This window comes from Neodiprion fabricii, chromosome 1, assembly GCF_021155785.1.
Source record: "Neodiprion fabricii isolate iyNeoFabr1 chromosome 1, iyNeoFabr1.1, whole genome shotgun sequence".
NCBI classification, from domain to species: domain Eukaryota; kingdom Metazoa; phylum Arthropoda; class Insecta; order Hymenoptera; family Diprionidae; genus Neodiprion; species Neodiprion fabricii.
The window spans coordinates 23,103,957-23,116,429 of NC_060239.1; the positions used below are offsets into that span (position 1 = coordinate 23,103,957).

Here is a 12,473-nt window from a genome sequence, read left to right on the forward strand (position 1 = left end):
TACCTCATATTTTAATCAATCTTTCCGTCTGCTATCAATCAAAATGTTTATGATGCTTCTAATTAGGTCGTACTTGACTTGAAAATATGGTAAATCGCTAAATTTGAATGAATTTCTTTCAATTTGTACGTATCTTCAACACCGCGATTTTTCTCGTTGGGAAATTTTGTGACTGTGTAAAATATTGTCAAGCGTCACCTTGCCCATGAAGAGAAGAAAAAGGGAAATACCTTGGAAGCAGAATAGGGGCCATATTTCTCCCTCCTTCCCTCTCGGTTCCCACCACCGGCGCTTCCAGCAAAGAGCAGTTACTTACAATTCTACAGTCAACCTCTGGACATCCACCTGTAAAGACAGGTACTCGACCTCAAGAAACCCAGTGCATATAGTGACATGTATAGTGTTTAAAGGTTCAATTTAGTTTTAATAAACAGTAGTTAGATATTATTTATTATTTTAAACAATATTCCAAAAATGGTGCTTAAGATAGCCGCCTTGATGGTGAGTACCGTTGTTTATTAACATACAGTTTTTTTTAAATTAAGTTATCCGCCAATCTTCATGAGATTATGTTTATTTTTGTGAATCCAAATACTCGAAAAATTGTCAAATATTGGTCGTCACGTTGTTTTTCAAATATTGTAAAAAGTACAAGGCTTGTTCGACTAAAAAATTAACCAACGCTCAACGCACTTCGAAAAATTGAACGTTTAATTATCCATCAACAGTCAAATATGTATAATTTGAACACAACAATGAACCATAATTCGGCTTCGTTTAATCGAACGTTTATAATTTGAAACTACAACCGGTGCAGCGCAGTGTCATTAAATGTATATCATTTAAAGCACGTGCGTTAGTGTTCACAGTAATTAGTTCTCTGAATTGATTTAGCTGTGACTCACAGAGACATACTATTATTACAATTTGATCGCGGTAATCGGTGAAAAAAATATTTAAGTTCGACGAGTCCGCAGTTTGATACAAAAATTGCAGATCTCAATAGAAAAAGATATAACACCGTCATATTGACCTTGTGTAAATTCAAATTTAGATTACATTGTTGCATGGATTCGAAGCCTAGATTGTTGTGATTGGATTTTGTCAGTCAAGACATTAGGTGATCCGGTTTTTGTGTCACTTCAAGGCGAAGCAGTTTCAGATATTATTTATTCGTACATCGAAAGACAGTTAATTTATTCACGAAATTCTGTGGCCCAAAAGACTTTTACCGTTAGGAAGCGACGTCGAGCACAGGCGACTCGTCATGTGCCTCAATTAAAAAGAAATTATATTCGGATATACGTAACACGTGTCCGCTACGACTAATTGCGTAGGTGTAATTAGGAATACGTTGCTTTACGAACAAAAAAAATCAGGGTTCCAATATTGCAGATAATAAAATATATATATGCTTGGCAAAAAGCGAGAGCGTTAATCGAATCGACCGATTTGGTAAAAAATTGGGCGAATGAATCGGCGGCAAGTTGATCCGATTCAGCGTTACTCGTTCCCGGGATAATCGCAAGTTCAAACCATTCTCACGGGCATCGTTTGCTCGTGATCTTTAAGCGAGGAACTAGATGAATCCGTTAGTCAAGGTACTCTCATTGTTGAACGAGCATCGCACGCCAATTACGACTACACGATTAGCGATTGCACGTTCATAGTACACGGAAATTGAAATATTGTCCGTGCGGAACTCAGAGTCTCCGACAGGATGAAGACCATGTATGAGTGATTTTTTGGGTAAAATATTACGCTGGATTTAAATTGATACAAATTCATTGCGAGGAAGTCGTAATGCACGTAACGTACGGTATGATGATACGCCTTTCACATGTCAATAACCTGCGGCGTACTTCATTACGTACGTGTATGTGATCCGGACAACTTCGCGTTGCTGCAAATTGAATCCAATGATATGTATCTGCAAGTTATTAGCAATTGTTGTTGGTATAATACTGAGAAAGACCTTTGGAAAATATTCAGGATGTATACATGGGTTATATATATACGGGTACATGTTTGCTTGGGTATGTACGATGCATCGCTAATCGCAGGTTGTCGTCGGTTAAGGTCAACGACCATTCTCGAGACAGGTGATAATACACTTAATCCTTATAGTCTAACTTGCGTCTGACCACAAAGTATAACGTACGCGTAATCGTATTGTAATTATCCATGGTGTGAATGTAAGTGAGCAAAATTTTGTTCATACATGGGATTCGTGTTAAAAAATATGGGATGCAATTTTATAGTACACACTATGTGCGATCGAAAAGTGTGACAAAACGTCGAATGTCAGTAATGTACAATAATTATAAAGGTACAATAGTGAATAAGTCCTCCAACTGGTTCGAAGTCTCAAACGTTATACACGTGAAATCTTGACAGAGGTAGAGTTAGTAGTGATCATTTACGACAAGCTAAAGTGCTGAACAAGTGCAGAGATTATTCGTTCTGCGTCTGCAGGAGTTGCAAGTCGAATTAAACCGGCTACTCTTGAAAGTAGAAAATTAACTGAAAATTTGCAAACGATATAGTATGCGGTTTATGGATCATGGTTATCATTACGTTTATCACGGTATCTGGCACAGTTAGACCCATGAAACACCACCTTGCGCTGCGATAATGCAATTTTCAGTGCAAGTCACGTCTCATTAAACTTAAAAATTGCATGATCAACATGTGGACAAGAACAAGGTCAAAGAAATAGCGTTCAGCAGATGAGTGCCGGGTATCTGCGATTCGCGGTACAAGTGTTCGAGCACTTTAAATGCAGTTTCTGTCTATCTTGAGATGTATTGTTCGAGAATATTGATGGGCATTATTTGTAGACGTAGTACTTAAACGGTGGTACATACATGCATGTATACTTACACACGTACATACATAGTCAGGGTTCGTACGCAGAGGGAAAACCTGAAAAACCGGGAAAACTCGGGGAGTTTCTTACAGCAGGAAAAAGGCAGGGAATTTAGAAAATAAGACTGGAATCTTAAGTTTGTTGTAGAAATAAACTCGTTCTTATACGTACATTACTTGATATCAAACCTTTCGTTTTTTTCTTACTGAAAATCGCTGGCTGTTTGTAAATTAGTAGTCGGACAGTAAATTAATTACTAGGTAATATTGAAGGTATTAGTACATATTGATATGCAAAAAAAAATGTCATTAATCAACGGCATATTTCATGAAAGGTTACTGAAAAAAATCCTCTTTTCAGGCTGGAACACCTGGAATAGTGAGGGAATTTCGGGTTCCAAAAAGCGTACGAACCCTGATAGTAATGGATACGTGGTAAAGCCGGCTATGCCTGTAGCCTAGACTGCTTTCACTGGCCAATTTAGCGTCGTGCAGGTCGTCTTCACTTGCAGTAGCCAAACGCGTTAGAACATTGCGAGCGACGATAACGGAAGTTATATGACTCGCAACCCAGAAACCCCGAACACGCGTCTATCGTAAATTGCCCGATGCTGCAGGGTGTGTGTATCGATCGCCGTTCATTATCATGAACATGTTATAAATCGGGCCCCGTTAAAGTCAACCATCCACGAATGGCACGTCTGTATGACTTTCGGTCGATTCCACTGGCACCGAATCATAATTTTCAAAGTAATTACGCGCTCGACGTGTGCACTGCATTGAAACGTGCGCGGAGTTTTTAAGACTCGGAAGTAGAATTACGGTCTGGGTTACAAACTCGCGGGAAAGCATTAAAATTAGTTGCAGATCGCGAGTACGAGCGTTTAGTGAAATTCGCAATTTGGTTTTGACCTTCAAAGAACTTGTCGGGTTCGAGGAGAGACGGACATGATCACCTTTGGCACACTTAAAGAGTCGTTCCTGGAACATGCTTGCATGCAGACGTGATTTTATCTGCCCACTATTACACCAAGAATGTGAATATTCAAGAAGTGGTTCACTGAACCGACGGCTAATTTGTACTGGAATCACGAATAGGCAAACCTGAATACATTAAACGGCACGTTCTTGTAATTTTAGTCACGAAGTAGACGGTTTTTTTTTCTTGCTCTCTACGATTGGTTCTGTAATTCTGGGTCATTGGAGAAAATCGCAAAGTGTGCGAAAAAATTTCAAAATTAGACACCAACTTTTTTGTTTGATTATGTTCGTCGACCTATTTTTTTAAAGGCAATTGTGTAAAATACAGAATTTGCAAAACATTTAATGCATGCAGTTGAAGTCAAATTAATTAATGGTTGGTAAACGATCGGATGTATTCTAATTTTTTCAATTTTCTAATTCTTATTGAATAAAGGTTAAATATTGAAAAATTGACTGGCTAGGCTGATTAGACTTCCAATCGCCTTTGGTGATTACAAATAAAAATTGACAGTTACTTGAGGATTGAAAATGCCATTCTTGAGGTAATTTAATCCAGGCGAATCGAAGGTTTTTCGAAAGAGAGCTAAACCTCCGTATATTTTGAAGAAAATGATGAGAATCGTTTGTTTTTTGAAGAAGTTATATCCATTTAAAAAAACTACTAATCACAGATATGATAAAATGGATTTTCGGTCAATAAAGTTAGAATGTCCGTGTAATAGGGCTTGGAATTTTTTTTTTTAACAAAATCCCAAAATTAAGATTCTCTAAAATTATACAAAGAATAGCACATATTTAATCGCCAAGTGATTTCAATTTTTGATTTCAACCTGTGTGACTGATTTGATGTGAAATTGGCAGCTTATTTTTAGATATTTACTGTTATTAAAAGGTATGCGTGATAAGACGAATTTGGCGGTACAAAGGTGTACAATTTTTTTTTCGCAGCATTCGCTACAATAGCGCTCAAAACGTATATCTACACTAAAATTAGCCGAAAAAATGAATAAAGGTATAAAAGGCCTTATGTTTCGTGGATACGCTCTTTCAGCACTAAACCATGTTTTATTTTTCAAATTTATAAATGGTACAAGGTTGCACCCAATATTTTTGTGTTTGTTTCGCAAATGACGAAAAGACCTTCGAAATATAAAGATTTATCGATTTCGTGAAATATTAAAATTTTTATTTTATACATTCTCCAAAAATGATATCGAACAACAAGGAAATCTACGTTAACTTGAACATTTTACTCCAATTTAAAATAATTGTCAGGGTTTATATTATCAGCATCCGCGTGATCAATGCCGCGCTTCTTAGTTAATTGCAAGTAAGAGATCACGTAAATCTCTTCATAATCAATCTTCGAATTATGTGTTATTGTAATTGCACCAGAAAAATATAAGATAAATCTTATCGAGGCTGACTTTTACAGTGTAGAGTGTAGACTAGACACATCGTTGAACACTGTCTAAGGATTGTAAATTCATCTCGTAAGAAAGAACCTGATCGATTTACAGTTAAATAAATTATGAAGCAGGACAAAAAGACAACCGGTTAGTCGCCTGAATGTCCCCGCATAATAATCTGTGACAATCATTATAGCTGTGTCTAATCGTTTTCCGTTCAGCGGAAGTAAGTGGTTATTGAAGTGGAGAGAATCCGAGTCATTGACAGCTGTATAATTAACGACCGTCATAGTTTCTGAGACCAGTCATCATCCAGTTTAAAATCACTGCAGCTTCAGGAAAAACTCTTAGACAAAAAACCGTTTCTTACATCGACTCCGGCAGTGAAACCACATTATTTCCGTTATGTCCCGTTAATCAAACATTTAACGCCTCCTCGACCTTACGTTATTTTTTTCTTTCTTTCCTCCGCAGATGCTCAGGTACCTTGGGCTAATTTTCATCCTGACTACAGTCTGCCTGGCATCAACTGCGACCCGAAAATGCGAGGGTGGTGGTCTCGGGCTGAAATATGTCTGGGGAGATGCCCTCACAGATCCCACCGATTGCATAGGACCCAACGATATGCAGTATCCTTCGTAAGTGCGAAGTGTCTAAAAAATTTCTCGAGGAATTTCTTCACGAAGAATTACCAAATTCTTAGGATTCAGTCAGTACGAATCAAAAATTTAAAAAAAAAGAATGCTCAAATTATTTACAACAATCTTATTTGCGCCAGTATTAATGAACACAAATGAAACAACATTTTTCTGCAATAAGTTCCTACTATTAATAGAAATGACTGGACAAAGCAGCATTAGAACGTTCAAAACTATGAAATCCGGGTGTTCTTAATTCGATTCTATCAAATTCTTCAACTGAAGACTTTTCCCGTTGACCACATACCCACAAATTGTCTAAAAATATTCAAACAATCTTAAATTACAGTATAGTTATAACATGCAAATTTAATTTTCTAATCTATTGTATCTGTTTGTAAAATTTTTAATGGGCCATCTCTGGAAGTATCTCCAGTGAATAAAATAAGCGTGAAAACATTAGAATCGAATCAAAAATACCAGGGTTTGATCGATTGAAACGTTAGAATTACAACTATTCTCAAATTGTTGATATCGTAGCTTATGTTGTTCGAATTTGCTCAGCTTCGTTTGACTTACGTAGTAGGAATGTTATTCGATTCGTTTCAACTATCCCTGGCTCAAATAACATTGCTGTAGATTTTTCAAACAGTATTATCCATTTTCTTAACTTTTCATTTATTATACGGCCAGTTTATCAGTAAGAAACCCTACATTTTTGAACTCTACATCTTTCTTCATTATCTATTCAATACTCTTATTTTGAGTTAAATGTGATTTTTCTGTTATTCTGGACGAAAAGTTCACCATTTTTTCCCCACATTTTTTCCTCCACTTTCTCTCTTCCTCTAAAATCGATACTAATTCTGTACGTCCATTCCAGTAGAATAGTGTCGGTAATAAAAGGGAAAATACTAATCGTAACACCAAACAAATGAGCAATCTCTTAAGAATACCGCATAGATTCGCACTTGCAACCGCAAATGTCCCAAGACGAACTTATCTCTTTGCAGAGCAGCAATTTCCCGTAACTTCAAAGGTCTCTGGGCCGGAAGCAGCCGTTCTGGTCGTGCGTATCGGCCGCAAACCATTGATCCTGAATTGACCCGAAAGGCACTACTTCACAATTACAAAGCGGTCCACGGAGATTATTCGATTGCGGATGCAAATTCTCGCAACGGTGAGTAAATTGCTTTTATAGTCTTCAAAGAAAAAAAAAACACGTTCAAACTTATCATATTCCATTAGGCCATTAGGAACGATATCAGGAAAAAATTGGTCAGGATAATTTTTACCCCTTTTCCAATCTAAATTTGAAACATCGACTGCGGTCAAAATTGGCTGAACTTCTCTGGAAAATGATTGAGGAAATATATGATGCACGTACATCGGAAGATAAAAATTGCCCATATAAATTCTCGAACGAAGTTGAGTAGAAATACGATACCGATACGCGTATTACCGCGTTGCATTCCATCTTTGTCATTAAATAATCTATCCACCTATGCCCGTCTAGATATCCAGTAATATAATCTGGGTTACCGGTTTCCCACAATTATTCGTAATTCAAGTAACGTTCGTCCGTCCGTTACGCGTCTTTTGTTGCGCCCCTGTGAGTAGAAAACTGTACATAGATGCGGATTCCGCAAATAAAATTTCGCAATTTGGCAGGAAAGTTGCCTCGGTATAACGTGGTTTATTGTTTCCTCATAATGATCGACGCTGCAGCCACGAGCACCCTTTAGCGTTGCCTATAAACGGTACGTCTTAACGGCTAATCGTAACATGAAATATTGCAGAGAAACCGTGAGCTTTTTTTACCCCTACAAGTAACTACCTTGATCCTGTTACAGTAGCATCATGCAACGAAATTAGCAACGATTATTCCTACTCATTGTCTATTTTATAGTCCAACTCGCGCATAATCCTGATCTCTGAAGATACTTCCCTGTTTATAGCTGCTACGATGATATTTTTAAAGTTATTTGCGCGTAATAAAAACCCCGTAGAATGCTGTGTTATACTAGCTCACCTCGGGTGGCTCCAATTATCGGAACGGTTTGAAGCAGTAAATGTATGTAATATAATTAAGTCAAACAATGAATCTCATAGTCAAGTTACTGTTGGATGTTAGAGTATCTTAACCTTGCTTTGTGCCGCAACCTTGAGTTATGCAGCTGTCCTTATGACACAGAAACCCGGTTCCGTAATCGATACATCGTCTTCTCCCTTGTTTGAATATTTACATGTTTTCTTATGCAAAATGTTCTTTTGACACGATTGTTTTAAAGAATTTCTTGCGGCCATGCGGACTGCTTGACCTATACAATTCACCTCTTACTTCATACTTGTATTCTGTTTTATTTTTTATTTCTCCTTTTCAGTATGTAATAACCATTTTAAGAATATCGAATGACGTCAATATATGTAATGCAGTAAATAATGAGAAATGTAAAAGGAAAACGTGACATAATCGGCAGATTACGTTTTTGTTCTGAAACTCAGCCGCTGCGGTACAAAAGTAGTTATGATACGTCAGACTCTTTAGAGACTTGAATTTTACGTGATAATTTAAAGATACAGCGTGAAAGAAATACTTCTACACCATAATGTGTTATCCAACCAATACATTTACCGAGTCACCCATCACATGGTCACCATGCACGATGTGAGTACCTATTCGTAACGGGACAAACTTCCCACCGGGACCTCCAAGGCGAAGTCTTTGCTTCCCAATGGAAACGTTCTTTCGTCGATTACAGTTTTCAAAACGAAAGATAATGATGTTCGGACTGCGGAGACCGTACTTATATACTCCATAAAATATCCTTCTCAATGCTTCGCAGTGCATCCGGCGTGCTTTCTGCTACAGATTTCTCGTATTCGAACGATCTTGCAAAATGTCCCGGAGTATATTTTCCGCGGATACTACATTGCAGGGAGTAGACGATGTGCACCGTTAGAACATTCAACGTAGCATCCATTTTCAGGTCGAGCCTTTTCATCACGAGAAACCTGCGGGTCACCGGCTAGATTGTGCAAAACGAGGTACAACACCACAGCTCCGATGTACGGAGTGAGCTTGACCAGCGGTCAACCAGTCACGATTGTTCAAAAATTCCCTGACCTTCTGCAACAGGTCGTCTTCGAAGTTTGCGAGTAAGTACAGCCAATTTTCTTGTCACGTTTGGGATGAGACAGAAACGATGCTGCCAGCTTATACAAGGTGTACGCGATGCGCAGCATCTTCGTCTTCGTCCACTAATTGCCAAAATGATCAGAGAAGCACAAATATTGGCGTTCCCATTCTCGAATCGATATTCACCAGGTTGGTGAGTCACAAGTTTTAAAGGAATTCGGTACAGTGGGCCAATGGCTTACCTCAGGGGATGTACGTCTTCGGTAACACGTGTACGTTTTTCTTTCCTTTCTTTTTCTTCGTTCAAAATGTTTTTTCTGCCAGGTAGTCGGGTCATCTTTACAACCAGGTATATAATGTATATAATGAATCATTCGCGCCACAAGCGTAACCGAGGTGATAAATGTTTTCTACGACTAACGTGACTACGCTAGCGAAATGAGCGTGGGTGGATATTTTCGAGGCATGCCACGAAGGTCATCTTCGGCTCTTGAATCAACCGATGCCACTGAAAAGCTCAAGTTTGACCCTGGCATTGCCGTCTCCGTCAGTTACAACCGTTAACCGCATCTTTTGACTTGGAGGGAATTCTCCCAAGGATGAGGAAAAAACGAGCGAAAGAACTCGAGTGACTGTCAGGGGACCGGATCAGCCTGGAAAGAGGGCGTAACCTTTTTCTTTACTGAAAAAGGAAAACTGATCCCTAATTGTGGAGCGGGCAGAGTGGAAGGTGTTTATTTATCTCCTGTCCATTTATCTTTCAGATCTAAGGAATGCGACCTGGTCCACGGAGAGTGCACACAGACCTACGTCCCTTACCTGTTCCTGGTGATACCTTTGGGTCCGGTGACCCTGACCGGTCAAGATTACGTTTTGGTTGAGAGCGGATGTATCTGCAAGCCGAGGAACTCGGTGGCGAGTGGCGCTTCCGAGACACCATCAGCTTCCAACTTTTAGACAATCCTTACCCAGTAATATTTAAAGTGTACGCTATTCTGTTACGATCCGCAGACTGCGTCGACAGACCGTGTATAAAGATTTTTTTACCTCTGTCTAGCGACGCGGTAGACGAACACCGCTATCCTAGTGAAAAATGGGAAAATTTTGTTTCTCCGTAGAACAAAAATTTATTGACTTTTTTCTATCGATGCACAGCTCTAGTATACACGTGTGTACGGTTATAGCGTTGCTAAAATCAACAAAAATATTGCTAAAAGTGAATCTAGCCCGGAACAATACTTCGTAGAATCTGGTCTCGGAATTCGATCTGGTTAACCTGACCTGTTCACGAACGTCTCCCAAAGCCGGTTTTCCTCACAGGAATATTATACACGCTGCGTTTCATACACATGTATATAGGTATATACACACAGGCATAGGTATGTATAAATGAGGTAAATATCGTGGTAGTAAAATTAGAGATCATATAGGCAGACGATCCGGAGGTAGGTTATACAGGTATACACATGCCTATACGCTCTTCTCATTACTAAACCACGTTGCAGTCCCCGTTGCAGATACGTCGCCGTTGATCTCCTTTCGGAACTATAAAGTAGAAACTGGTAAAGTAAGACACTTTTATGGTACAACGCTGTGTCAAGGATGCGAAGTACGTTTGGGGTACTGCGAAAATGATTCTTGTACACTGTACTTCTTATCCCATTCATTTGAAATTGACTGACATTTCAAACAAAGAAAGTATAATGTAAGGAAGTAAATTACATGCTCTACATCGATTAACTTGCTCAAGTAATAATTTCTATAGATGGAAAGTAAGCAAAAACTAAATTTCAATATAAAAAGATGATCGTGGTGTGGAATCGATTAAATTTACGTACCAAGAGTTTAAGTTTTCCTTCAATTTTCAAATCTTTACGTTTGAGGCATGTCTCACCACCATTTTTTTTACCCATATTCGATGATGAGAACTGTTCATCTTTTGATCATTTTTTTCCAATGTCATTGTTCTCGCTGATCGTATTTCCGAATACCGTTAATTCTGCAGAGGAGAAAAAAGGCAGGCTGAGGAAATTCATGGGGATGCAGTGAATTTTAAAAACTAGTTCAGTCCCTTTCTTTTGATGATTCGATCCAATTTATTTTCTCATGTCACGTTAGATACACAGATACAAAAGACCTCTCACTCTACTACACACAGTACTTCAGTGGGTGACTACGATAGTATATGATTAAGGTTAAACGCCCAATGACGAGGTTCGACGTGACCCAGAAATGAGCGTTCAAGGTCTCCGAAGCAAGTTCTCAGCACAATATCATCGAATTCTGAATACTGATTATCCACTATTATTATACGATTACTGTGTAACGGTGAATGCGGCGGGCCGCGTGGCTGCTGGTCACGAGAATAGCCGCGTGGCCGTTTGCGGGGTCGCTGTATGAACATTGAACATGCGTTTGCTGACCGAAGCTGCAGCACCCTGATAGGAGCATATCTGGCCTTATTGAAAACCGGACTCGTCGGTGGCTCATCGCGTTGGGATCGGACGTGGGACGTAGCCACGGACAAACGTACATGGACAGACGAACGGTGACCGAATGGACCGTACCGTGAATTCCGATGAGTGGAACGTACCGTTACTTCTTTGCGGGATTCACGTCGCCTCCTTCGCTTCGCCGCTCACTTTGCCACGTACTGTTTACGGGCGAAGAAGAGTTAAAGAAACTCGCGTATGGTATTAAATGCGTATATAGGACACATTGGACATTTATGAGAGGTGCCGACTGCATAATTTCATACCGGTGTAACAATGATTTAACGTTAATCTAACGAGAAAAGAAATATGGTGCGTTTACTGGCCAATGCCGCATTGCCATATGATAATATAGGTATGTTATTTAATTATGATAACGGATCGCGAGTTTCATCCTGTTGCAGGATTTAATGTCACGGTGTGTTGATCAATTGCGTCGACACTCTTCATACTTCGGAATTTTTACTTTTTAGTAAACGTAAGGTTTTTCTTCCCTCTCTTATCCATTAGAATGAGTTCGCACCTAAACGATTGCGAGTGTGCGGAATGCGTGATTATTATACATAGTTTGAATATTAAAATAATAATAATAAAATAAGTTTAGCACTATCGTATGCCGAATTACAAATTTGCTTTCGAGACTATTCACGGTGTTCAAATGCGGTTGTCTCGAAAGTGAAACGTGCCTGAATCGTTTTGTTTTCTTAGAAAACGATATCAATCGAATGATTATGGGCTGTCATACACTTGATTACATACCGCATAATTTTCAACTGATTCATATAAAACTCATTTATTGTAATTAAAGTTTATTATTTCTAGATTTTATAGTGTAGAATCATTCATAATTTATTAAACAGCATGATGCATTGTAAATGTAATAGATCCTATTTTCTTTAGATCCTTAGATCCATTGACCATATTGATAATCCCGAAAATTGAT

The 12,473-nt window shown here is 38.7% G+C and overlaps 1 protein-coding gene across 1 annotated transcript; it reads left to right on the top strand.

Moving 5' to 3' along the window:
• The first annotated feature begins 153 nt into the window (after positions 1 to 153).
• LOC124187768 lies at positions 154 to 12,411 on the top strand. Its single transcript, XM_046579896.1, has 5 exons — positions 154 to 501; positions 5,736 to 5,899; positions 6,913 to 7,079; positions 8,890 to 9,058; positions 9,803 to 12,411. The coding sequence occupies exons 1-5, from the start codon at positions 475 to 477 to the stop codon at positions 9,993 to 9,995; spliced, it is 720 nt and encodes a 239-aa protein (XP_046435852.1). The 5' UTR covers positions 154 to 474; the 3' UTR covers positions 9,996 to 12,411.
• The last annotated feature ends 62 nt before the right edge of the window (positions 12,412 to 12,473 follow it).